A 27,260-nucleotide genomic window follows, 5' to 3' on the forward strand; every position below is an offset into this window, starting at 1 on the left:
AGAAAGACAACGTATCTCTCAAAACCCAAATGGCATACTTGCGTAAGCAAAAATGCAGCAGTCGTCAAGGTGCTAGTGTATTCTATAATCTATTGGTTGGTTTAAGAAAAGAAAAGAAAACTATATATGTGAAGTAAAGCCACGCCACCTGCCACCATTTTGTATGCTCAATTGGACCTTGGCCATTTAAGAGAACTATTGAAGAAAAATAATAATAATAATAGGCCATGGCGAAGAATTGATCCAAATATATACCCCCGAGCAAAACCCAGAAGGCCCCTAGAGCCTAGACATGGATTTCTTCTTGCCATTTTTACAATGGTTGGTACCGTCGTCACCGTCCTCCTCTAAAGAAATGCATCCAACTTTTTACTTAATTTTTTTGGATCTGGGGGTCGAAAATCCTCTAACCGTAAATTGGATCGGATCTCATTCAAGATCGACTCTCCTTTCTCTACTTTCATTATCTCAAGGGTGCAGCCAAGAACCTCTGACGCAAGACCAATCTCCAGAAGGCGCCCTGGTTCTTCTCCGCCTTCATGTATTAGCCGTCCAACCTCTCTCAACGGAATTACGTTCTCTAAGATCGCTTTGGCAAGGATGCGACCAAGAAACTCAGCTGCTTTTGGGGCATCCGTAATGTAGTCCTCCAGGGTTGCCAGAACAGATTCGAACCTGATTTATACAAAATCAAACACCAATAAGATGGGGGATATTCAAGTTTTGGAAGAGGCCAAGTTAACCAATTATTGGTTTATCACTATCAAATATGGGACTTTACCCTCTGATTAGTTGAAGTTGAGTCAATAAGCCGTCCCGAGGCTTGGTGAGGTTCACCAGAAGCTTGGCTAAAAGATCCCTCTCCATATCTTTTCTCTCAAAAGAATCTGTAACCCAGATTGAAATCATTGATGGATAGAAGCTTGGGGCATTCAGGTCCTTGATGCATAAAGCCACCTCTTTCTCATCCTTGGCACTGAAAACAAAAACCAGTATACTTATAGCATATAAATTGCAACGGCAATAGAAGAATCTATTACTCACAAAGGGTATACCTAAAACATGCTGTTCTCTTTCTGTATATGTACAACTTGAACAAAACTTGCAAAACCTTTCAAAATATTCATTGCAGAACAAAAAATAGGTGGTTCTGAATGTCATTTGGACATGGCTGCCCCCATTTCACAAAGTGGTATCTCAATTCCATGGCAACCAATTGTCATTAGGATAGGTGGTTCTGAATGTCATTAGGACAGATGGCAAGTCAATTGTTCAGGACAAATAGGTCATGGAAATGTCATTAGGAGAAAACCACCTTGTTCTGAATGCAGTATAGGGATCCAGAGCAATTATGTATAGAGGGGTGTTTAGAAAAGATGAGTAGCTGTTATAACTAGCAATGTTTTCAGGTAGGTCATTGGAATGTTATTAAAGAATTACAAGCTATTATTTTGCATGGGCTTTAGGCTTGAGAAAGCATCTAATTTCAGAAATTTGGTCGTGAAAGGCAATTCAAAAACAGTAGTGGGATGGGTTTAGAGGCAGCAGCAATGCAACATGGCAGTGTGTAAGTTTAGCAAGGGCAATTGCCATCGTGTAGCTTAGGTGCAACACCCAAGCGAACTTGCTAAACAATAAAGGCCAAGTTCATCCATTTAAATGAGAAATAACTTTCCAAAGGATCTTGTCAATCTCTGCTCACATATTTATTGGTGAACTTGCTACTTGCTTTCCTTTCTGACCTATTTCATCTTATTGTTCTTGATAAGATGGGGCATCAAGTTTTTGAATAACTTGAGTGGGTAGTAGTAGATCATAAATTGTAAAATGAAAAAATAAATATGAACAAAGAAACCTATATGGAAAGGTAATGGAAAAGCTAACAAAGAATTTTCAAAAGGGATTAAGTTCAGCATCGGGTTAAGGCAATAGGGTCAGATTCTGGATTGATATTCAGCAATGATAACAGTTCATTAATGGAAATTTTCCTTAGCTATACAACATATACAAGGACAGCAATGGACTTGTTAACGATAATTATGAATCGATGACAGAGCTCTTCAGAGGCCTTTGTTTAGAAGGCTCCTGAATGACTGAAAGAGTCCTTTAAAGGAAATCTGATTAGGAGGGGAGTGGAGCAGCAAAGGGACACCTGATTCTTTGTGTATTGAGGCCACAGAGAATGCAAATCACTTGTTCATCTCAGTGTTTTAAAAGCGCAAGGTGCAAAAAAGGCACAGGGGTCAATTTGCACCCGAGGCAAGGCACAAGGCGAGACGTGTGCCTTTTTGAAGCAAGGTGCAAAAATAAAAAAAAAAAGTCAGAAAATTCAAAAAATATTAAGCATAATATTAATAAAAAATTTAAACTTAAATTTTAAAATAAATGTTTTAAAAACCTATTATCTAAAATTAAAATACATAAACATAACATGTAGAGCGTATTCAAATGAAAATTTAAAAATAAAATCAAACATATAAAACATTTTCAAGCATTTAAAACCCGCAATCTCTTTTTTTTCTCAATTGCATTACTTCAAGTAGCTAATGTGATGTAAAACATATTACATTCCCTATTCTACGAGACGCCTTTGTGCCACGCCCCTTGAGGCAAGCCCAAACAAGTCCATGTTAGGGTCTTAAATTCTTAATTTTTACACAAAAAATAATGATTTTATAATTTTAATTGCCTTCTAAAAGGATATTTTATTAAGATGAATGAATGAACAACATTAGCAAATTGAGGCGCATGCCTAGGCACACTAAGCGTGCACCTTTTGAAAGTGTTGCGCCTAGGACCTGGGTGAGGCACCTACCCTAAAATGCGCCACGCAAGCCTTAGGTTCCATTGATATGGACACATCTGAGATCACCAAATGCTCGGGAGTTCCTCTATTCAATCCTTTTCCTTCTTCTTGTTGCTGGATATCTCGTTCGTACACATCTTCTCTTTGTTTCCCGAGCCTCTAGTGAGTTACAGACAGAGTTCGAAAAGATCAAATCTTTGATGATTCCATCATACATGATGGAGTTACGAAAACTTCTGGATAGGTATCCTACATCTGAACTGAATTCTTTCTGGTTAAAGAATCTCTTTCTAGTTGCTCTGGAACAATTAGGAGATTCTCTAGAAGAAATACGGGGTTCTGCTTCTGGCGGCCTTTAAATCACTGGTTCATCTATTGCAAACTCTTCCATCTTGTGGATGTGGGTGAAACTAGTGTTTTAAAAGGCACGTCTAGGTGCACAAGCGAGGCGCATTTTAGGGTAGGCGCCTCGCCCAGGTCCTACGCGCAGCCCTTTCAAAAGGCGCACGCCTGGTGCACCTAGGTGTGCGCTTGGTGTGCCTTGCGCCTCAGTCCAGGCGTGCACCTTTTGAAACTTTGAACTTTTTGCGATGAATAAATGAATAGAATTACCAAATAGGGGGTTCTTAAAGCTTCGGTGAGAAAGCAATAAAATCATTATTTTTTGTGTGAGAACTAAGAATTTAAGACCTAACGTGAACTTGTTTGGGCTTGCCTCGAGGGGCGTGGTACAAAGGCAACTCGTAGAGTCAGGAATGTAATATGTTTTACATCAGATTAGCTACTTGAAGTAGGGCAATCGAGAAAAAAAAGAGATTGTGGGTTTTATATGCTTGATTTTATATTTTTTATTTTATTTTTAAATTCTCATTTGAATATGCTTTACATGTTATATTTATGTATTTTAATATTAGATAATAGGTTTTTTAAAACATTTATTTTAAAATTAAAGATTATATTTTTATTAATATTATGTTTAATAATTTTTTTTGCATTTTTTTAATTTGTTTTGGCTTTTTTATTTTTAGCCTTTTTTATTAATTTTTATGCCTTGCTTAAAAAGGCGCACGCCTCGCCTTGTGCCTCAGGCACAAATTGACCCCTGCACCTTGCGCTTTTAAAACACTAGGGTGAAAGGCATTCTTGGAGTGATTGGCTATAACCCGGAATCAGTGGAAGATTTACTCAAGAGCTGACAGTTGTAGGGTCTCAGAAAAGAAATTGCTCCTCTTGTGGTACTTTTGACTATTTAGAGTAAAGGGGACCCAAGGATTTTTTGTGATATTACCCAAAAAATACATGTGTGTATATATACACATACACACACACACACATGAATATCTTACATACCTGGACCGGGCCCGGCCCGGTCCAGCCAATGGTCTTACTTAGTGAAAAATGAGGCAAATATGAATAAGAGGATAACTTTTTTCTAAATCAACATAAAGAATCAGAATAATAGAAAAAAAAAAGCTGCACCCATCACAGGGAAATGATATAAACAAAATTCCTTCATCAAGTGACAAGTAGGGAAGAAAGGGTAGAGCTGGGGTGAATAGGGGATGGTCCTCCCAAAGTTTCGAAAACACCTTTTATATAGGTTGGGGCTGAAAAGAGGCAACCCCTTCCTAATAGTCACCCCCATAAGTTTTTTAATATTTATACAGTGTGAACCTACCCAATAGAAACACCAAAGTCTACATGGTTGAAGCAATGAAACCAAGGCAGCAGGATAAATGACAGGATAATCCAAAACAGATGTTAAGACATGAGGATACCTGTAAAACTCTCTAATTGCTGCAATGGACATGTCTCGAAGACGTTCTTCAGGCCACACTTTTTCTGAAGCTTGTGAGCCAGCAGAAGATGCTGACATTTGTGTGGCAGGTGCTGCAGATCTATCAAATGAACGCTCCAGTGGTCTTAACTCCCGATTCCCTGAATATGCATTGCGTTCTTGTGAACTTGTTTGGTCATAAGCAGGTGGTCCCATGAACCTGTCTGAAATGTATCTTGGCATGAGTTCCTCCCTCAAATTATAATTTGTCCACTCAGATACAGGACCATAACCATTTGGACCAGCTGCCGTTCTTCTGGAGTCACCAGAACTAGGAAGAATATCAGGCACTGGAACACTGGAAATCAGTGGCTGTCCTCTGATAGACATAACCCTTGCAAGACCACCTTGGGGACCAAGAGTGATAGAGTCATCATCCATCTGCCTTTGTGACAAAGGAACTGACAATGTCCTGCTTTCATATGGATGCTTATCCTCCGACCGAACATCTTGGGCACCATATCCACGATTCTGAACTGGCAATGCTCGGAAACCACCCATTTGAGCATTTGGAGACAAGGTTGACCCTCGTGGGCCAAAATCCATGGGTTGCCCCCTTCTTCCTGAAGAACTAATTCCTGAACCACCACGAGCAAGTCTACTAGATTGTGCATGTCTTTCTTGGGCTGCATCCCTGTGCACTTCCTCAATCTTCTTTGGTCCCTCAACTTTTCTCCTCTGTTGCCATTTGTTCTTCCTCAGATCAATCGCATCCTTCAACATGAATCTCACTCTAGACGATAGCTTCATGTTGTTTGACAGCTGTATCATCATGTCAAAATATGCATCCATATGTTCCTTGGCCTTAGCATGATCTATCATTTCCCCAATTGTGCTCATTAGTTTGCATAAAGCTTCAACATCTTCCTCATCAGGATTCTGATGTTGACCAAGTAATTTCTTGATGCACTCATGCATTATTCTCTCAGTCAACATCTTCTTCTTATACAACTCTCCAATCAATCTTATATTACCAAGCATCCGTCTTCGTGCCTGAATCCTTTTCTCCTCCCTCTCCTCTTCAGATAGTTTAGCATTACCTTCCCCAACTTTATCAGCTTCTGCCTGTTCCCTTTCCCCTCTCTCAAATTCCTCTTGGCACTTGTTAAGAAGCAATCTCTTAAAGGTGATCTTTTCATTGTCCTCACTGAAATCAGGCAACTCACCAGCAAGATGATAACAGAAGTTTGCATACATTTCACAGAAAGTTGGTTCCATGAGGGCCTTATCAAAGATCTGTGAGATGACACCACTAAGTGTGACTGCATTGTCAATATTAACTTCTTTGACTTGCTCAAAAAGCTTTTCAAAGTTTTGGGGGGTTAGCTTGTTAAGTATAGCTTTTAATTGTCTATGCTTGCGGTCTTCTTCATCGGACACTTTACCCACCTCATACTTCTTCTGAGCTTTGTGCATTACCTGTAAAGGAGTCTGAGGTGAAGGAATCAAACCCTTTTGAATACCAGTTGCACGCTGCCACCTATCAGCATCAGGACTGTTACGTTGCATCCCTCCCTGAGGTGCAAAAGACTGCATTGGACCGGAGAGAATTCCACCAACATACTGAGGGGAAGGTTGGCCACGTGGGTTCCTTAAAACACCGTGAACGCCGCCTTGACCTGGTCGAAAATTTCCAGCAGCACTTCCAGGAGCAACATCCAAGCGCATGTCTCTTCCTGATGAGAAAGGACCAGGTGACTTGCTCCATTTGTCATCATCTCCCATAACACTTCCACGACGATCAGGCTTCGGTCCTCCAGAAGACCTATCTATAATTCTTCCAAAACCCTGATATGACTCACGATCAATAATGTGGGCTGTACCAACAGGAACACACAACAAAGCATCAGCTACATCAGATCCAATTTCAAAACCTACAGGAAGATCTTTACATTGCTCTGAAAATGTCAATAGAAAATCTCTAGAATATTTCTTTTTTCCCATAACATCATTTCCATCTTCCTCTTGATGCATTGAACCACCACAAACAAGCTTCCCACTATCTGAGGTTTTCAGTTTGGGTGTGGATATGTCCGCTGCATCTTCCCAATCATCTGGTTCAGCTTTACTTTGTCCATCTTCTTCATGTGCTATAGCATCCTTCTCAGTGCCATCTCCTGCATGTGCCTGCTTCAAATAAACACTGGGAGTACTGTCTGCAGTCTCTGAAGAAACAGAAGTTTCTTGCTTTTCTTCTGGACCCTTATATGCCATGTAGAGATCAGAAGTTGTCCCAGCAGCATCTGCTATCTTAAGAATCTCTCTTCTCTTTTTCTTCCCCTTAGTAATACTCTTGACCCTATTCAATTCTATAACAGGTTTATCCTTGGAGCCTGAAACTACAGCATAAACTGGGCCACCATTTGTATTCTCAATATCCTTTCGTTCAAGTTTTGCAGTCACTTCAGAGGAAACTTGAGTTGGAATAGGAGCTTGTTCCAGGTGGGATGTACCAGAATCTGTTGCAGAATCACCTTGACGATTGACACGTTCACCTCTAGTTGAAGAGGAATCCAAAGTTGAAAAGCTATCTTCATGAGAAACTGTTGATGAGGCAACACTAGTAGTGGTTGTTTCAACATTGATGGAATCAGACGTTGTTGCTGAAGTTTGTACTAAATTATCAGTTGTTCTACCAGATTCCAAAACACACTTTGATGAATCTTCCTTTAACTCCTGCCCAGTATTAGACCCAATTTCAGTACCAAGATTTGTTTCTTTCAAACTGGAACCCTTCTGCTCAGTTTGTTTAGTTGTTTCCAGGGATTCTGAAGAACTATATCCTGCGTGAGTTTCAAAATTGTTGTTACCTTGTTTGGTCACTTCAGGTAATTCAGTGCCAACACCAGATGTGTCCAATGGTTCATAGGATGATCCCTCACCAATTCGAACACTACTTATCATTGATTCAGAAGCATCAACATTCCCTGCATAACTATCAGGCACCTGTTCCCGTACTGTGTCTAATAATTCTCCAGAGGATTCTGATAAAGTTTGAGTTTCTACTTTACCTCCTACAGTTTCAGAAACTCCATCCCTCAAAATACTACGGTCATCTAATGGCAAAGAAGAAGAACTCAAATATGATCCACCAACTTCTGAAGGAGGAGATTGAATATCCTTAGGGTGTTGGGAAACTTCCCCAGAAATCCTTGATGAAGAGGACTCTGAGATACTAGCAAAATCAGAGGCATCTGCCTGCACCTAAGCCAGCATCTAAAAGTAAATAAAGCAAAACCAACAAAGAAAAAGGAAGAATTACAAAAAACCACAAAGAACATAACAGTATGAAACCTGATTTTGGGGTTGAGAATGTCGCATGTCTTTCTTGCTCTGTCTCTTTTGATGGTCCTTGATAGAGTCTGACCTTCTAATGGTCTCTTTTCCTTTGCCTTCAGTATTGGTCATAGTGGACAAGGATTCCTCAGGAGAGGCAGCAGTAGCAGAAGAAAGTGGTTTCTGCACAGAAACAGAACCAAGTGAATTAGTAAGACTGTTTACCTGCTCCATATAATGGAATAGAACCCGATGTTTCAGAAAGAGATTTTGCCTGCTGAATGGAGTTCTCCAAACTACCATCTAAGTCCCTTTCTGGATGAACTGACCTAGCTTCTATTGGTAGTCTCGAAGGTTTTGATGATTCAGATTTTCCTACAACAGGTGAAGTAATGGAAATTTTTGGTGTTTCACTTTTGCCAACTACAGTTGAAGATGATCCAACCTTTTCCCCAAGTGGACGAGAAGATGGCTTTACTGTCACTGGAACTGGAGCTGATGGAGCAGACGATGTTAATATAACAGTATCATGAGCATATTCCAACTTTGTTGGTTCAGTAGTGTTCTGCATCGGGGGGGAAATCTTAGTAGAATTAAGACCAGAAGTGTTCATAAATGAAACAGTTTGTGGACCCTGACCAACTGTATAGTTATATCTCGTTCCTGGAGAACCAGAAGTCATCTGACTAGTTGATAGAGGAAGAGATGTTTGAGTAGGGAAGAAGATGGGATTGTAAGAATTAGGTGGCATTGCAGAATAGTAGTTTATTTGGTGAGGAGGATTAAAAGACGGAATGGGCTGGGATTGAGGTGTAACATTAGGATGAGACCTTGAGCCTGATGACCCACCATCTAAATAAGAATCTGTCCTTTTATCAAGCCTCAACTCCTCATGAGTTACAGGATTAGTAATCTTAACAGCTTTACGAGTACTACCAAATTTTCCAGCTTGCTGTTGTGTGAATTGAGGGGTAATCGCAATTCCCATACTGCTCAACGGAGGAGCTAGCTGATGACCCATCGGAGGAGTGAAAGCAAGGCTCTGGCCTTGATGCATTATCCCTTGAGGCTGCAATGGATGAGATTGAAGGCTTGGAACAAACACCTGTTGTTGCACTTGAGAGGCATTTCCAACTGGTAAGGTCATTGGCATTTGCAATGAAGTAGTGGACAAACCCTGTGTCTGAATTTGTTGATTGGGTCCACCAAATTGTATAGGAACTTGTTGCTGTTGAAATGGCATTGGCATAGACATTCCAGTCATGGGAAGAATAGAAGATTTCTGTGTTGCCACGGTAGCAGGTGCAGATGGAACCTGAGCATGCATTTCCCTTTTGATCTGGGAAGAGGGATGGGACTCCCCAGCTTTTGACTGGCCAACGCTACCCACGTCCTTCCTCGCTTGCTGCTTAGGAACAGAAGGAATTGGCATCGTAGGAGCAGCTCTAAAAGAATCATGCCGTGCCTGCATTTTAAAGAACTATAGTCTCAGACAAACAATGGCTAGCATCTCTTGATTCACATAATGGCTTCAGGAATGCTATACTTGATTTTCCAAATATGACCAAGTTATTAGGGCCTTAAAATGTAAAAAACAAATAAAAACCATTTGTTGGTTGCTTCCACCTCAAAGAGCATAAATTACACCCAACTTTCACATAGCTGTTTCTTTCACAAGGTATTTATTCTCATATACATGGTAAGACACTTGCAGAGATGTTGCAGAGATTTTAGCAAAGTACTTGAGTCCCTTCACCCCCAATATTCACATTCATAATTACAACAGTTTTTTTTTTATAATTTTTCATAATTACAATAGTTTACCACCCACAATTCCTCACCATGCAGTAAATTCCAGGCATATCATTTACCATTGAACCAAAAGAAAAATGATCATCTATTTGGACCTTGATGACAAGAACCAGGAGTTGGAGCAAATCATTGGAGTCTATTTTGCATATGTATTATGATAATAGCCATACAAGAGGAGCAAAAAAGCAAACATTGAGATGGATGAGTGGGAAAACCAAAAAGGATAGATCAGAAATGAACACCTTTCTAGGAACCTAAGAGTATCCCCGGTAGGCGATAAAACAAGGAAAAGTAGACTAGGATGATTTGGCCATGTGAAGAATACATCTACATGAATATGATACGCGTATGTCTGTATCATACATCTACATGAATACATCTACATGAATTCTGCACATGGTTGTCTGTATCATACAGACTACGTATATGTCTGTATCATATGATATGATACTAGGATGTCTGTATCATACATCTACATGAATACATCTAGCAACATTGTTGTACTGTATGTCTGTATCATATGATATGCGTATCAGTTTTTGACCTTGCCAATATAGGAAATACTAGGAGTTACTGAATATGGCCATGTTCAAACTTCAAAGATTATAAGTTATATCACCAATTTGATCTTTGATACTCCAAACCACAGAAGGGGTGATACATTGCATGTTAAAGATTGCAAGTTGACGCGTCCTTAAGAAAGGAGGCCATGACAAAAGGGGATGGGTTAAAGTAGTGAAAAATGATTTGAGGGCTCATAGTTTAATAATGAATATAGCAATGAATGAAACAAGTTTCATGTTAGCCTACCCCACATGATTGGGACAATGTTTAGTTAAGCTGAGTATGAATGCATGCGTGTGCATGTATAAATACATATTTAAATATGTAAATGAACTAAAAAAGTGTAACCACGAATTAGAACAACTATTGGGTATTGCTTTCTAAGCTATTTGGACAATTTAAAATTTTATTGAAGTAGTTGTACCATCAACTATTTTGGTGTATAATGAGACAATGACAAATGTTTTTAAGCCGTGCATTTGTAGTTGATATGTGGTAGGAGTGGGCGGAGGAGAAAGAAGGGTGAGATATTGGCATGATGTAAAGAGAAAGAAGAGGGAGAGTATTTAGTAGATCGGTTGTTTGGTGAATAAGTGAACTTCAATAGGGAGTGTGAACGCAAAAGTGGATAGAATATTAAGTGCATAATAGATCTGAAGTGTGGCTTTTTCTCTGAATCATGACTGATAAATATGTAATTGCATTTAATATATTTGCATCATAGTTCACTTGCAATCCTGTTTCGGGTCTGTATGATCAGTGAACCAAAACTGAACCAGGATATGTATGGACAGTTCTGGGCACTAAGGTTTGGATAGAAATCTTTTTTTTTTTTTTTGTGGGGGGGGGGGGGGGTATAAAGCATCCCTGATATGAAAGTTATAACCACCCTCTTCAGACATCACAAACCTGGTCTCTTTTCTGCTCATCCAAATTTGGGGGAGCTGAGCTTGTTCGAGCAGGTATCTGCAAGCACAAAGAAAAGTCATTTTTCTTTCCTTTATAAAGATTAGAATGAGGATAAAATAACAATATGGAAAAGAAAATTGGAGAGGAAAGAAAGAATTAGTAAGTTGCATAAAATGCAAAAGAGAGGAAATTTACCTGCATCCCATTCATAAAACCAGGACTTATGGACCCAAATTGAAGGGGGAATGTCCTAGACACATCTGCAGGGAAATGCCGATGCAAAACACAATCAGTGTTGAGTTTAAAATAACATCATAAATTTAGTCTCCTACAAGAAACTACTGGAATTTGAATCGGCAGTAACACAAATAAAATCTACTGGGGGACCGAGGAAATTATGATGATGCACAAGCAATCAGAGCCATACAGAAAAAGGTGGACTTTGGACGATCTAGAGAAGAACTTTTATTATCCAAGGATAAGGTACAGACAGGGGAAGTCAAGAGGTACCTTTGGCAGGTGTTTTCGGTGCATTTGAATCGGAACCTCCAGAAGCCACCGTTTGAGATGATGGAACCTTTGGCACAGGTGCAGTTCGGGTACTTCTTGAAATAGACGAGTCAGTAGACTTCGAGGGAGCACTTGAAACTGGTGCATCTTGCACACCTATAACCCATTAGGAAAGGGAAAACGGAATCCATAAATTTGAAAAAGAAAAGAAAAGAAAGATGAACACCAATTCTCTCTTTCTTGTAAAGAATCTCCTTTCCATATTCTCAATATTCTCAAAACAAGTACAGCAGTGGGAGCCGCAGATAAAACTACATACCATGTAATGGGGGTTGTACGCAGGCCCCATTCTGCACTGGACGGTCAGCAGAAGCATTGGATTCTAAATTTGCACTTCCCGCGCTCACCCTAGATTGACCTCCGTGTCCATTGCTAGACTTCTTAAAACTAATAGAGGATACAGGCAACACCACACAATCGATAATACAAGGGGAAAAAAGCCCTAACCTTCCGATACAATTCTCTCGAAATCATCATTACCCACAGAGATGTCGAAGAATAACTAGAAAATAACGAAAAAAAAATATAAAAGGGTTAAGTACCTTCGATTCGAAGACAACGAAGAAGATAAGTTACTCGAAGAAGAGGGTGGAGGGGCGGTCCCACCGCCGCCCTTCCCACCACCACTTGAGAAGTTCCTCTGCTGACCGGAGCTTCCGGATCGACCAGGCTTCCTTAACTGGGCCTCGCTCCTGTCAGACCTGGATTGATTGAGGGACATAAATCCAGACCCTCGTTTCTCCTTTTCTTTCTTCTGTTATCTGCACCCAAAACAAAAACCAAAGAAAAATCAGAAACAGATCCACCGATCAGGCCACAGAAACAATCAAAACACTGCCAAATCAACGCGCAAACCCTAAAAATCAGAATTACACTCGAACTGCCATGAAAGTTGGATAATTGCGAGATTACGAAATGAGGAAAAATAAAATAAGAGAATGTCGATTCGATTTTAACATTGGAGGGCTTGAACGACTTACCTAGAGTGATGAAATGGGAAAGACGGTTAAAGATTAGGGTTTTAAAAAGTGCCAAACGGATGAAATAGGTTGGCGGGAATCATGGCGCTGCGGGAGAGTGAAGGAGAAATAGAAATAGAGACACAGTGAATGAACAAGACTCGATTCGGGTGTTTTTGGTATCAATGTGTTTTAGAGAGAGAAAGGGATGGAGAGAGAGAAAAGAGTGAAAAGGAGAGAGAGAATAGAGAGAGAGAAGGATTAAAAAACAAGGAAGAGAGAGAGAGAGTAACAAACCAACCTGCAAGACGGTCAAAAGTAGGTTTTTAAGGGAAAAAATCGAAGGGTTGCGCTCTTCGCTCTCTATGGGAGGAGTTTGATATCTCTCCTCTCTACCTAGGAGTTCTGTTTGTGTGAGGAGTGACGTTGGGCTGGGCTTCAACCGACTTTCTGCAGTAATTGTTGGAAATAACGGAGGTCGTTCGTGTAATTTTGCGCTATCAATCGAAGATTGAGGAAATAACACGTGGTTTATGGCTTTATGCTAAAAATACCCTCAAATCTTTTTTTTATTACCTGTTTACTTAGCTCTGCTCTCTAGAGAGCGCCTTGGTAGGGGGCCACCAGTCCAGATGCAACCTGGGTCCCGCTTAACTTGACACATATCAATGGCTTTTAGCCGTTAGATATTTGCATTTTTTTAGGATCTTTCTCATCTAAGTCCCTTTGTATCAAATTTTTAATCTTCCACGTGTTTTGTATTGGGCTCAGGCCCAGCTAGCAAATTTTCAGGCTTAATGTGGGCTAAGGCCCAAGCTTAGAGATTTGTGGGTTGGGCCGATTCGGGCCGGACTAGCCCTACTCTACTGGTCAGCCAGTTAATTAGTGAAACTATGAGTCTGACACCTTGAGCTTTTTCATTATTTACCAGTGGGTGCCAATCCCCTTGATGGAAATATATATATGACTAATTTATTGGGCCTGATCCAGTATTAAGGCTGTGTTTGTTTTGATATAAAAATAAGAGACAGAAAGTTGAGCCAATGTCCTTAAGAAATTTTACAAGATTAAGGTGGTGTTTGTTTCGATATAAAATAAGAGAAAAACAAAAAGGCTGAGGGAAATTTCTTAAGAAATTTCAAAGAACATCCGGTCAACTTTCAGATCGTCTCTTATATTCTATCAAACCAAACATTGGTGGGGCTGATATAATTTGGCTGAACTGAACAATTCATTGTTTAACGGCTGAAAAGCATATTGAGTTGATTATTAAACCCCCTATACATATACATAGAACTATTTTTATCCATTAAAAAACAAAGCAATAAGTGCATTTCCGCCATCAGCCGAATGTGCTCACAACAAAATTTTGTTTTAACATGGTTTGTGTCCGCACATCCTCCAGATATGGTTGGTCAAAGTTTTAAAAATCGAAATGGATATGGAATCATTTTTGCCATCGGTTTTTGGGTCAAATGGTCTGACTGTCTGACTTGAACGGATGGTGTATTCTGATTTAAGGAAAATAAAAATAAAAATTTAATTAAAATAAAAAATACAGTCAAAATCACTGTCTGAGTCGATGGGTTGATGGTTCAACCACCTGGGTCATTGGGTCATCGACCAATTCAATGGTTTTTGTCCCAGAGACAGTTTTAGGGTGGAATGGACTGGTTCCCATGTCAACCGGTCCAACCATCGGTTATCAAAGCCAAGTGATTGGTCCCATTCTTATGGTGGACCCCAGCCTCATGGTGAGATGTGTGGATAGTGGATATAGATACATGTTGGTACAATTTCTGTTGTGAGCAAATCCTACTCCGCCTGCAGCGTAGATTACATGATGTTTTTTATTTGATAGAAAGTAAGAGAGAAAGAAGAAAAAAATTGAGGGAAATTGTTAAGAAATTTCACTCGGATTCTCTCTCATACTCTATCAAACCAAACATAGCCCAAGTGAGTAATGAGTCTATAATTCATTGGTGGGTGGGGTTGTTTGATATAATTGGATGAATTGGATTATTCAATATTCATAATCAAACCATCATTCAAACCGCCCCAAAAAGTTGTGAAAGAGTAGTGCTTTTATTTCTCATTTTTTTCAAGCCATTAAGTGATGAAGATAGTGGAGCATCGAGCTTAGCTAAAATATCTCTGGTCAAAGTTCAAAAAATCGTTACATATCAATCTATATCGGTTGATATATATTATATCGAGAACACTCTGATATGCTTTTATAGAGGATGTATCGGGGTTTTGACTGGTTCAGGACTGAAAGAACCTTAAACCAACCCCCTGAATCAGATTTAAAAAAAAAATAGTATCAATATTGCCCGATAGATATATCGATATATATATATATATATATATATATATATATATATATATATATATATATATATATATATATTCTCCAGTGCACTAGAAAACACTCGGTTTGAAATCAATTTGGAGGAAGGGAACTCATATCCGATTGCTCAGAGATTAAAAAAGAGAAAGCCAGAACCGAAAATGGCAATAGCCTTCTCAATTTTGCATGAGACCTTAATTCCAGTTTTTCAGTGTTGCAAAAGTAACAGAAGGTTGTTCAGTTCTCTGTGTGTGTTTCAATGGTTTGATTAGAATTGCAAAAAGAAAAAGAAATACAGTAATCCACTTTGGTTTTGGCATGAGCCCTCAAATTTCAGCATTGATGAGTCTTGGCTTTTTGCTATTTTAATGCTTAGGCTGTATTGGCATTCTTTATTTTAAAATTTTATCTCTTTTTTTGTAATTAAAATCTCAGACTCCATTTGGTGTGTCTTTTTGCTGTTTACAAGCGGGGAAGACTGTGCCGCAGACTTTTTGCGTTTGGTTCATAACAGCAGATCTAGTCATCAAAAGTCTGTGCATCGAAAAAATGTGAAAAGTCCATTTCGGGAAGCTCCAAATGAAGCTTTTTTGCATCTTTTTCATTTTATTCTTGCACGGAAAGACACAAAAAGATACGCAGTAGCCAAACTAGCTTCAAGCTACTCAAATCTTCATACAAAAGCTTAATGCATTTTTTGACTGTCAGAACTACTAAAAGATCTTCCCAAAAAAACTTGCCAAGTGGCCCCTTTATAAGAGTATTTTAATGACCAAAAGGAGATAAGTCCTTAAAATAAGGAATGCCAAATGCAGCCTTAGGGAATCAGATAGAGAACCGAATCCATTATTGAATCAAAAGAAATTCCCAGGTAAAGAAGAGGATCTTTGGACAGTTTTCCTGAAATGAGTTTCTTGAATAGAAAGAATATGAAAGCCAAGCGTTTCTATTTTCCTTTGCTTTCATGGCTTTCATGTAGTTTAGTTTCAACCTCAAATTACAAAAATTGGTGTGAGACTCTTTAGCTCCAGCTGCTCCACCTTTACAAATCATTGGTCCTTTGGTTTGTGTGTTTAGGCTATGTTTGGTTGCAAAGCAAATAAATTTGCACTGGTGCAAAGCCATGGCAGTGCAAATACTTGAGTGTAAATTTTGACCTATTTTTATTTCAAATTTTAGCTTGTTTTATTTGGTTGCAGTACAATGAAGTAAATTAAGACATGAAGCATAATAAAGCAAAACCCAAAACAAAATTAAATGAGAATTTGCATTTTTTTACATTTGCACTCCCATGCATTTGTACTACTGCAAATAAATTTGCACTGCAACCAAACACAGCCTTAAGTTTTTCCTTGAAACTTTGAATTAAACCAATAAATGATGAATTTTTGTAATGGGCCAAGTGTGGTTTCAAGAATTAATGTAGCAGTTTAGATTTCAGGTTTTTGTTCAAGGGAGGTATGCTTTCAAATATTGAGGTATGCTTTAACACGACTTACTGAAAAGTAGAGGCATTTGATAAGTCTTTTCGTGTGGTCTTTCAAGCTCTTTCTTTGTTTGGCAATGAAATATATGAATCCAAAAAGATCTATCCCCTACAAAGCTCATGGAAGCTTCAAATGAAGTTTCTAAAATCTTTCATTCATTAGCCATGTAGATCATGGTAGACTAAGATACTTACCAAGTGATCTAGATCTTTAGGTTGTGTTTGGTTTGAAGGAAAAAGTTTACAAACCATGTATGAGTTTCCCTACCTTTCCCTTCCTTTCCCTACATTTTTCTTCAAACCAAACATAGCCTTAAAGACAATACCTAAAAAGCTCATTACATTTTTTGGCCGTCTAGGTTGTTGGATGATCTTCCTAAAAAGACTTGCCAAATGGAGTCAGTCTGTTTGGAAATAAAAGACGTGAAGCTAGAAAAGATTTATGCCCTAAAAAGCTCATGAAAGTTCAAAATATGAAAACTTCAAATGAATCTTCCTGTCTTTCTACACCTAATTAAAATATTATATCCAACAACTCTAAAGATCATGATAGACAAGGATATTTACCAAACAATCTATATCTTTAAAGACAAGACTCCAAAAGCTTATTACATATTTTAGTCATCTAGGCTGTCAAAAGATCTTCCTAAAAAGACTTACCAAATAATACCTAAAATTTTCCGAAAATTCAGAGTTTAATTAGGTTCTTAAACTTCATGGATACTTTAAATAGTTAACCCAAAAGAACTACATGAAGAAGATCTGATTTTTAAATGAACTGTTTACATCTTTTAGTAAGAATATTTTAACAAGATAAATTATTCATGTAAGAAAATAAATCAATCCACAGAGCATAAGTAAGAATATTCTCAAATTTAACTTATTAAATCAAGTTTATTGTAGATGAATTAATAAAACAAATAAAGATAGATAAGGCTTTTTTAGATAACAAATATCTTAACCGATCTTGCCATTAATGGGCTTGATTCCTCTTATCTCCGAATGATTATTAGAAAATAAAAGAACCTTGTTTTTTATGCAATTACAACATATAAAGCAAAACTATACAAAGTAGACCTCTTTATCTTCTTTTTGAGTGTGCTTAGACATGAAGGGGGGTGCTTTAGCACCACATGAAAATAAACGTGTCAGATCACTAGTTTAAGGATAAAAGGAATAAGTGCCTGAATTGTTTTGTTAGGTAAAAAGATGAAATGGAGAAGAAATAGATTATTTTAACTAGAAGAAGCCAATCTACTCAATGCCAAGTAGATCCTCAAGGTAAATTAGATTGGCACCCCACATGTATATTTCCATCAGCATGCATTGGAAACGTCTTTCGTACTTATTATGGATTCACGGGAGATGTTCCCAATACAGGGTTGGATTGTGCTTTGGGGAGTCCATGCAAATTCTAGTAAGGCATCCTTAGGATTGAAGTAGGCTCTTCACAAGGCATCTTAGGGTGATTACTTGTCATGGGGAGATGTTCCCAATACACGGTTGGGATGTGTGGTGGGGTGCATGTAAGGCACTATATGTGGGGCACTCATGTGAATTTACTCTCCACTTCATGTGTCAATGGGCATCATCTACACACCCTATCACTAGAATTCACATCTGCACCCCACAACATCCCACAGCACATCCCTGCCGTGTATTGGAAACATCTCCCGATGATAGTACCAAAACCGATGATATCATCATCTGGAGATGTTCCCAATACACGAAGGGGATGTGTTGTGGCCTGTGGGACGTTGTGGGGCACCCCCTTGGGCGCAGATTTGAACTCCTATCACTAAACCCATTTGCTAGGCCAAGAGTGTAACACCTAGATCGAACTAAAGTGAGAAAAAAGTAAATTAGGAGAGAGAGAGAGAAATTTTTTTTAGGATATGATTGAAAAAAACTTGTTACTAATAAGATGATTTGTATTTTGATATGAGGGAAATGGAATCTAACAGTATTTTTTGCCTTTTTTTTCATAGAAATTATAAGAATGCCACTCTCCTACCAACTCTCTCTCATTTTCTTACAAATTACAAGATTGTCATCTCTCTCTCCTTATAAATTACAAGAATGCCACTCTCTCTCTCCAATTGAAAGAGACCTCAACTCGACATCTCGGCTACTAGGGGACCTACAATCAAAGGTAGTCGAGTTCGAGCCGAGCCAAACTGAGCTCGAACTTCTGAGCTCAAGCTCAAGTCTCTAATTCTTATCGACCTTGAGCTAGATGACACCTCGACCATTGAGGGAGACCTCGGCTAGACACCTCGGTCACTGAGAGAGATCTCGGCTCAACACCTCAACAACTAAGGGAGACCTCAGCTTGGCACATTGTCAACTAAGGGAGACCTTAGCTCGATACCTTGTTAACTAAGGGAGACCTTAGCTCGACACATCGCCTACTAGGGAAACCTTAGCTCGACACTTCAGTAACTGAGGGAGACCTCGATTTGGCACTTCAGCAATTGAGGGAGACCTCGATTTAACACTTCGGCAATTGAGGAAGACCTCGGCTACTTAAAAGACCCGTAACCAAAAGTAGTCGACCTCAAACTTCTGAGCTTTTGACTCGAGTCGAACTCAAGTCTCTAATTCGAATCGAGCTTGAGCTTGATAGTTTATGAGCGAGCCTCTGCAATGCAAGGTCCCCTCTGCTAGTTAAAACTCTAATTTTAAATAGACACAAGATTCTATAGAAGTTCTCGTTGCAAATTTCCTCATCTCCATTAGCACTTTCCAAAGGATACTAGCTCTGCCATAATAGGTTGCACTTGATGCATTTGGGAGTTTTCATAAACCATAATCTAGTATATGTCATAAATTTTATACGATGACATGTAAAACAATGGCAAGAGAGTAGTCTTTTATCATAGGTTAAAATCATCTATACTGTTAATTGTATGTTTGAGGTAGTCATGATACACCATGTCAGCTTTGTATAAGTCAATGCTTTCGAATCGTCGTTGACCTAGATGGTTAGACTGTTCAGATCGAAAACCGTTTAGGCAACCAGTTCTGTTTTACCCCAAACCCAATTTTTGGCAAAAAACTGTTAAATTGGTCATTGACCTGTTGACTCAGACAATTGAATAATTGACCAATTTGACCCGTTCAACAGTTTTTGACCATTTTATTTTGGCCATCAAACCGATGGCCAAAATAATTCCAATTCCGGGTTGATTTTTAAAATATTGGTATAAATGGGTCCATATTAGGCTGATGTGGCATAACATGATTGGTCAAATATCATATGTTTGTCAGCTTTTGGGACTAGTAAGGGTGATTCATCCACATGATAGGACTTTATTTCACTCCTTCATGGAAGACCAAAAGTAAATAGGAATTTCCATTTCACATGAATGTTGAAACCAATTCATCCAACATTTCAAGTTCTTGCCATCCACCATGAAAAAGCGGAATTACATACTTTTTCACTAGATAAAAGATCTTATTTTCCTTTCATACATTTCATCAGTCTTTGAATAGCAAATAAAATTATATATATTTTAGAAAGGGTAAAAGGTAAAAAGAGAAAAAAAGGAAGACTTTATACCTTCTACAAGGAGAAGAAAGGAACTTTAAAAAGCTACTTTTTATGAGAAAAAAAAAAGTGTTTTTTTGATTGTGATTAACAGCCACATCAAGAGGTATCCTCCATTGCAGCTGAGCAAGATGCACACAATCTCTCCAACCGGCTTGGCATGAATGGGCAATTAATGTATTGAAGTTCAATTGATGAGATCAGCATGGTTAAATCATCCTTACCATCTGGTCCGTATATCATAACTTTTATAGAGACTTTTCCACTGTCAACAGAAATCAAACGGTTGAAATCGTCTCTTGACTTGACGTCTTTTTCTTTCTCTTTGTTTTTCTTGTTCATGGACCCCATTAGTCATGTCAATGTCTCACATTATCAACACGCGTACGCTTCCAATTTGTGTTTGGGTGTGCATTGGGAATTCGTATTGACTAGCGGAGGGACCCTTGGAGAAATGAAATTATTGTATAGAAAAAGAAAAGAAATTGGGAAGTTATTTTTAGTGAAAGTATCTTAGAAAAAAATAGTTACTTAAAATAAATTAAAATTCATATCCAATTTATTTTGTTAATACTGATTCTCTGCATGCATCTCTACTTAAATTGATCCAGCAGCATGCAACAGAGGAAAACACCAAATTTCAGCTTTCCATCACTCTATCATCTTCTTGGTTAAAGTTTTAATTTCAAATGAAGGGGCCTTCTTTTGGAACTGGGATAATACAAAGGTGAGAAGCATTGGTGAAACTGAAGCACCATTAGTTAAAAAACAAGAACAGCTACAACGATCAACAGCACAACCGAGCAGATCAATGCCTGGAACCATGTCAGAATTAGATTAAAAAGCCAAGGTGATTAAAAGACAGCCCCAATGTCTAGGGTATCTAAATACTGCACATTTTCGGTGAAGGGATCCACATTTTTATATTATTATTTATATTTTTTAATGAGATTAACTTATATAAAATTGGTAAAAACTAATTTTGAAACAAATAATTCTTACAATTTCAATAGTTTCTAATAATTCACCCATAACTAAAAATAATTTACTGTTAGTTATTACAAATAATATAATGATAATTGTTGCTGTAAATTTTACAGAATTTTGAAAATTTTAAAATAATTCGTGAATGACAAAATTACTATAATACTGGAATTTCCATAATTATCAAATTACAAAAGCAACAAAAAAATATTTTAAAATTTACTCTTATTATTTTTTATTTATCAATATTTTTTTATCATTGCAATAAATTAATGATAAGTGTGGTAAATTGAAATAATTATCACAAATTTTTGTTAATTTAATAATTTTCACAAATAATAGTTACAGATAATTCACAACATAAAATTATATATGATTATGGATAAATTCCTTAGAGACAAAGGGCTTTTAAATAACCAGAACAGAAGCAGAATATATGCAATATGGATTAAATAATAAAGGAGTAGAAATTAGGGTAAACTTAATTGGAGACTAAGAGATATCTCTTCTGATCAATGAAACTAAGAGATATCTCTTCTAATCAGCGAAACTAAGAAATATCTTTTGCCTTGGTGGTGGTTCCTCATCAGTGAAAAAGCATCGACCAAAATAAACCTAGCATGTTTCATTCATCCAATCTTAAAAGATGTGTGTAGTTTGTTATAAATAAATAAATAAGCTTTCTACATTAATCCTGATGCTGGATAGCACTTATATAGAATGCAGTGAATTATAATCAACCCAAAAATAAAAATAAAAGTGAAAGCAAAACAGCACCCTGATATAGACACCTCGGGTAGCCAGTAATGACAATCAAGGGGGAAAATGAAGAGGAGGGGAGAGCTAGAACAAACATAAACAAAGTAAAGCTTACCAACATGGTTGAGCTTTTTTAATCTATTGCACACTTGCAGGCCAATTTCTCCCGAGCGGTATTAACCATGTTGATTCATACTAGAAGTCCAATTGCCAATGCATTGCAGATCAAACATTTAAAATTCCTACCTAATTCATAAGAAAAGAATTACTCATGAATGTTCTGTTTAACTTTAAATTCGAAACACTTGTAACACCGGTAAAAAAAAAAAAAGAGACAAAAGTAATCTCAAGAATATTGGTGACATTGACAAATGACAATTACCTACTTAACAATCATGAGATCTATCATTCTCATTGTCGGAGTTCACATTTTCACAAAAAAATAAAATTTGATCATTGAAAGCACCGCTTAATCATAGGTTTCAAAGTAAAAACTTCCATTGAGAGATCAAAGATCAAAATGATTCAATTACACCAATGGATCGTACAAAATTCTAAGAAATTGCTTGTAATTGATCGTACAAAATTCACTGGCGTAACCTTGATGGTGACAACCTCCACAAGTGCTTCCTTGGATTTTTCTTGCCCTAGGTAGAACCTATTTTCTCTCTTCCCAAATTGACCATAGGATGGGCATCCTTCTCTTTTAGGACTGAATCAAAAGTGCTAATCTTTCCTGGGTTGTCAACCATAAAGAGAAGCATACTCTAGGTAGAACAAAAGAAAGGCAGTTTTTTTTCCAAGCAATACATGCTAATCAGGGTTAAAAATAAAAGTCCGGGCCTATGGGGAAAATATTTAGTGGTAAGAGACATAATGGTTGGGTTTGGGGCAACCAATTTCTAGTATCAATGGTAGATGGAGAATAAAAACATCCCTAGGACTATTGATAAGAGAGACAAATTCCTCTATCTTGGAATTCGTAAGAAGATGTTTAATTGTAAATGCTAGTCCAAACCATTGTCATCATGAAATAGGAAGCCAAAAATTATAGCATCCTTATGCAAGGTAAACTGAAATATGCATGGGAAAGAGGATCTCAAACTGTAGTTGCAAAAATGGTGTGAGTTGATGTTATTGTCCCACCATTTGTGTTCATCCTAAATTTCTTGCAGATGATGGATGTCCAAAGGTTTGATTGCTCCTCGCACATAGATATCCAATCCTAATAAGGTCCCTCAACTTATTAGGATTCTGGAACACTAAAAGATAGTAAACCAGGAGATTTGCCTGAGCATAAGTCTTCCTCATTTAGTGTTTAAAGATGTACTTCCTCTTCCACATTGCTAACCATTTCTGACATTTTTCAGATATCAATAAGGCAAAAATTGTGGGTTTGCACCCAAGGTCCCAAAAATCTAATTGGATATTTCTCCACCCTACACCCCAAATTGTTTTTTTTTGAAAATTCTTTGCCCAGATCTTGTATTCGCAACTACAGTTTCTACTACTTTTTCAAGAAACCATGAATATAAAAAGTCACCCCTTCCCTATTTTTCTTTTCTTTCCATAACTTCAAAAAAGATGAAATAATCAATAGTAATAGCTATTTTTTTTATAAGTATCAATTGTAATAATTAATAACCCCTCTAGAACTACAATTGTCTTATGACGTATCTTCTTTTTTGATATGGATGTACCGGTTAGGTGAAATCTCTTCATCGTTGGACTATAATTCTTTATTTTTTATTTTCAAGTATTTTCTCAAAATTCTAAAATTTAATGCCCAATGTCAATGATGTCTCACCGTATTCTTCTGATTGTCATGTTCTACCTCATCTACAGGTCCTTGTATTCTGCAACTCCCTTTCAAGACTGGTGTAATCTAAAAAGAAGGTTAAATTCACCATTAATTATCCTCTCCTATTCCGTGACCATAACAACTTCAAGACAACTAAACACCAATGATAAAATACAATTACTGAATCATCAAAAGGAGACCATGTCTCTGAACATAATGCTGCCATGGTTGATAAGCAGAATGTTTCACAAATACTGGAATGATGATTAATTTAGCATGCACATTATTCAAAAGTAAATCAGTAATGCCCCAACCAATATATTGAAAACCCCAGATTAATCAAAAACCCTAAATAGAGCGATAAAAAAAGGCAATAAATTCTATAAAATGAATCTTAAATAAGCAGACTTTCTCCAACACGGAAAACCCCAAACCGTCTAACAGAACTGTTGCAGATCTGAAGCCCAATATTTAGCTCCCCTCCCAAGAATCCACGGCGAGAGAAGACAGACGAGAGAGAGGAGAAAGAGAGAAAGAGACGAGAGAGAAAGAAACGCTACAAGAGAAAGAGAAAGAAGAGAGAGTGAGAGAAAGAGAGGCAAGTAGCGGGAAGACAAAGAGTGAGGAGAAACGCCACATGGACACATGTCGTGTCACTCGGACACGTAACTTTCATGCAAAGAGATGCTCTATATACTCTGTTTGCATGAAATGCCACAGGGACACGCTCGGACTTGCTCTGTTTTACACGTAACTTTCACTCGGACACTTATCGTGTTGTGGACAAAGACTTTGTTTTACACGTATAAAACAGAATTGGACGATTAAACACAAATATATATATATATATATATATATATAGATTCGTCCTTGGAAGAACTCTAGAAGATTTTTAGGGCCTGTTTGGGAGGTTTCGGTTTTGATTGAGCTGTTTTTACACGCTTGCTTTGAAAATCTACTAAAATTAGCTTCAACAGAAAGTTGATTTTTTTACTGAATGAAAGAAAATTGGGACTTTCAGGGTTTTTCACCAAACATAGCTGCAGGACTTTCTATGTGGGGACCATCTTGCAAAGCTAGAAGCCAAACGGATCATTAATCATGTTAATTCGAAGCTTTCGGGCATTTGCAGCTTTTACTTTCTATCCAAGAGTACAAATGAAAAATTGAACACTTGTGACCATTTTAAAGCTGGCATATTGACCCAACTAGCTTCCATGGTGGGACCATCATGCTGCCCATATACCAAGTTTTCCTTTTATTATTTTATCTCTAGATGAATGAATAATGATTTTTTTTTATTCTTTTTGAAGGCCTACACTAGCCCATCCCCAACTCAGGTGCAGGCAGGATTCGATCTCAAATCTCCGCTATAATCTCAGGAAACCTCACCAACCAGTTGCTTGGCACCTTTCTCTCCGCATAGCACCTTCCACCCATGTGTATTATTCACAATGCCCAAGTCAAGACTTAAAACCCCAGCCAAGTTCAGTTGGGTTTGTTTGCACGAGGCTTTAATCCTAATCGTAAAAATTGGGATCTGCTCTTTATAAAACGCTTCTCACGCCGACTTCACAACTACATCTCACTGTGTATTAAAAACATCTCCCATAAAAAATAACAAAGAACGGGAGATGGGAGATTTTCCCAACATGTAACTGGAATATGCTGTGAGATTAGTGTGAAGAATAAGGATCAGATCCAGACTCGTTTCTTAAGCCCAGAACATCTCGCCCCCAAATGAAACCAAAGCTGCATTGGGTTGGCTGAGGCTGAGGTGGACCGACCCAAGGGGTTGAAAGTACCAGTTTCTCCATTTATGTTCATAGAAAAGTTTGGTTTTACATATTATTGGTCTTAATGAATGTGGTTGGAGTTGGGTTAGCAAACTATCATATATTTGTCTCTTGTGTTAGGTTTGACCATTTCTGTTTGATAAATAGACGGTTCAACTTAAGTGTTAAGACAAAGGTGACTTATGAAATACTGTTTCTTATGTCGAACTAATTAAATTTATCTTTCCAATTCAAAGAAAAAAAAAAAAAAGAAAACATTTTAAATTTATCTTCGCCTCTGAAAGTCAACCATGTTGTGGTACACCCACTTAATATAAAATTTTTCTACTCGGTCTTTTACATCAGTTTTTGGGATATAAAATTTGCAGTTTTTTGGGACGTAAAATTTGCATTGTGAATGAAGAATATAAATGAGATGAAAAAGGCATAAATTTTGTATTAGGTAGGAGTCCAAATAATAATTACAAATAAATGGATTTCTAGACTGGGTGCAAAATTTGTATCTAAATCAGATTTGCACCGCAAACAAAAACAACCTTACTCTTTCTAGCATTTTAAAACTTTCATAATAAGAAGAATACTCCTTGTATCCGTGCTTGAATAGATGAAACTATCATGTCCACACACCCATCAACAAAATAACAACTCAAACATAAGAGTCTAATTGGACTTCAAAGATAAATTGTCCAAACATAAAAATAATCTTTTATCACAATGACATCCTATTTGACTTCAGAAAAATTAGAATTCATCAGAATTCAAGCTTCAAGATGCGACCCAAGTATTTCCCCTATTTGAGCCAATTCCACCCATCACAACCCAAGCTAATCACAGATTCTTCAATAACTAATTGTAGTTTTTGGTTATTAGCAACTACATAGTTGAATTTTTTTTTATCATTTCTAGGTGATTGTTGAATGATGGTGAGAGACTAAAAGCAGGAAGAAATAATGTCTTATTCGTGATTTAGAAAAGACTAATCCCACAAGGAAAGTACATGGTAATACCCACCTAACCACCAAACCTCCCACAAACAATTGACATTAAAGCTATAAAATTGAGGCAAAGACAAGAAGAATCTTTTAATGTTGAATATCGTGCCTTCCACATCAATGATATCTGTAATACTACAAAAATTGCATGCTAGAAGATTTAGTTTTTATTGTGGTGAAAATTTTAGTAACGTAGACAAAAGGAGTTTCAGTTTCAGGTATTTAAATGGGTTGGTCTCTTGGTTGATTTGGTCAAGTTAAATTGTTATAGTGGAGTTAAAAATGATGGGCCTTCTACTATTGGTTGTGCTGCAAGAGCTAATGAAGGTATTTTTCCTGGTGCTGCAGTTGTAATAATTCAGAAGTCCCTACATGTACTGCAATTGGAACTCTTAGGTGCTATTCATGAGATTGTAATTATATTTAGGATGATATTAGGACCTAAAGTACTTTTTTTATTCTTTGAAGTTTAGTTTGTAAGTAGGAGTGGTAATAGAGCTGCACATACTGCAGCACAAAATATGAAAGTTTTCAATGGGATGGGATGATGTACTGGTGGAATAAGCCTCCTGTGTGGTTGAAGAATAAACTGAACTATGTTTCCTATTGTCTCAAAAAAAAGAATGTACTTAAGTCTAGTCTTTGTTGTTTTAAACTTTTAATTACCAAAAATAAAAAACGGCCCCTTAACAGAGGCATTAGATACCCACACGCTTGCACTACAGATGTACTCTAGACATCTATCGTCTTCTCACTGGGGATCAGGCAGTAAATAAGTAACCAACAGATCCTGAATGGAAGTGTCTTGC

General features: G+C 37.5%; 1 protein-coding gene and 1 long non-coding RNA gene across 11 annotated transcripts; both read right to left on the reverse strand.

Moving 5' to 3' along the window:
* Positions 1 to 198: 198 nt before the first annotated feature.
* On the reverse strand, positions 199 to 13,165 carry LOC104609840 (eukaryotic translation initiation factor 4G-like). 8 transcript variants are annotated; one of them, XM_088895909.1, is made up of 11 exons: positions 13,035 to 13,165; positions 12,317 to 12,535; positions 12,034 to 12,161; positions 11,715 to 11,852; positions 11,400 to 11,464; positions 11,205 to 11,261; positions 8,194 to 9,384; positions 7,938 to 8,102; positions 4,585 to 7,847; positions 782 to 976; positions 199 to 675 (listed from the first exon to the last, which is right to left on the reverse strand). In XM_088895909.1, exons 2-11 carry the CDS (start codon positions 12,493 to 12,495, stop codon positions 348 to 350), a joined length of 5,709 nt encoding a protein of 1,902 aa, XP_088752035.1. In that variant the 5' UTR covers positions 12,496 to 12,535; positions 13,035 to 13,165; the 3' UTR covers positions 199 to 347. The 8 variants fall into 8 exon arrangements, with proteins under 8 accessions (XP_088752035.1, XP_088752032.1, XP_010274539.2 ...); XM_088895906.1 differs by having other exon boundaries at positions 4,585 to 7,841; positions 11,715 to 11,870; XM_010276237.3 differs by having other exon boundaries at positions 11,715 to 11,870.
* A 5,389-nt stretch (positions 13,166 to 18,554) lies between these two features.
* LOC104609842 (uncharacterized) lies at positions 18,555 to 24,256 on the reverse strand. Of its 3 annotated transcripts, none has more exons than XR_016080945.1 (3): positions 23,670 to 24,256; positions 21,978 to 22,108; positions 18,555 to 19,210 (listed from the first exon to the last, which is right to left on the reverse strand). It is a non-coding gene; the product is annotated as an uncharacterized LOC104609842 (long non-coding RNA). The 3 variants fall into 3 exon arrangements; XR_016080946.1 differs by lacking the exon at positions 18,555 to 19,210 and adding an exon at positions 19,985 to 20,564; XR_737333.3 differs by lacking the exon at positions 18,555 to 19,210 and adding an exon at positions 20,633 to 20,934 and having other exon boundaries at positions 23,670 to 24,251.
* Between the last annotated feature and the right edge of the window lie 3,004 nt (positions 24,257 to 27,260).

Source organism: Nelumbo nucifera, chromosome 1, assembly GCF_055504915.1.
Source record: "Nelumbo nucifera cultivar China Antique chromosome 1, China Antique-T2T, whole genome shotgun sequence".
In the NCBI taxonomy this organism is placed as follows: domain Eukaryota; kingdom Viridiplantae; phylum Streptophyta; class Magnoliopsida; order Proteales; family Nelumbonaceae; genus Nelumbo; species Nelumbo nucifera.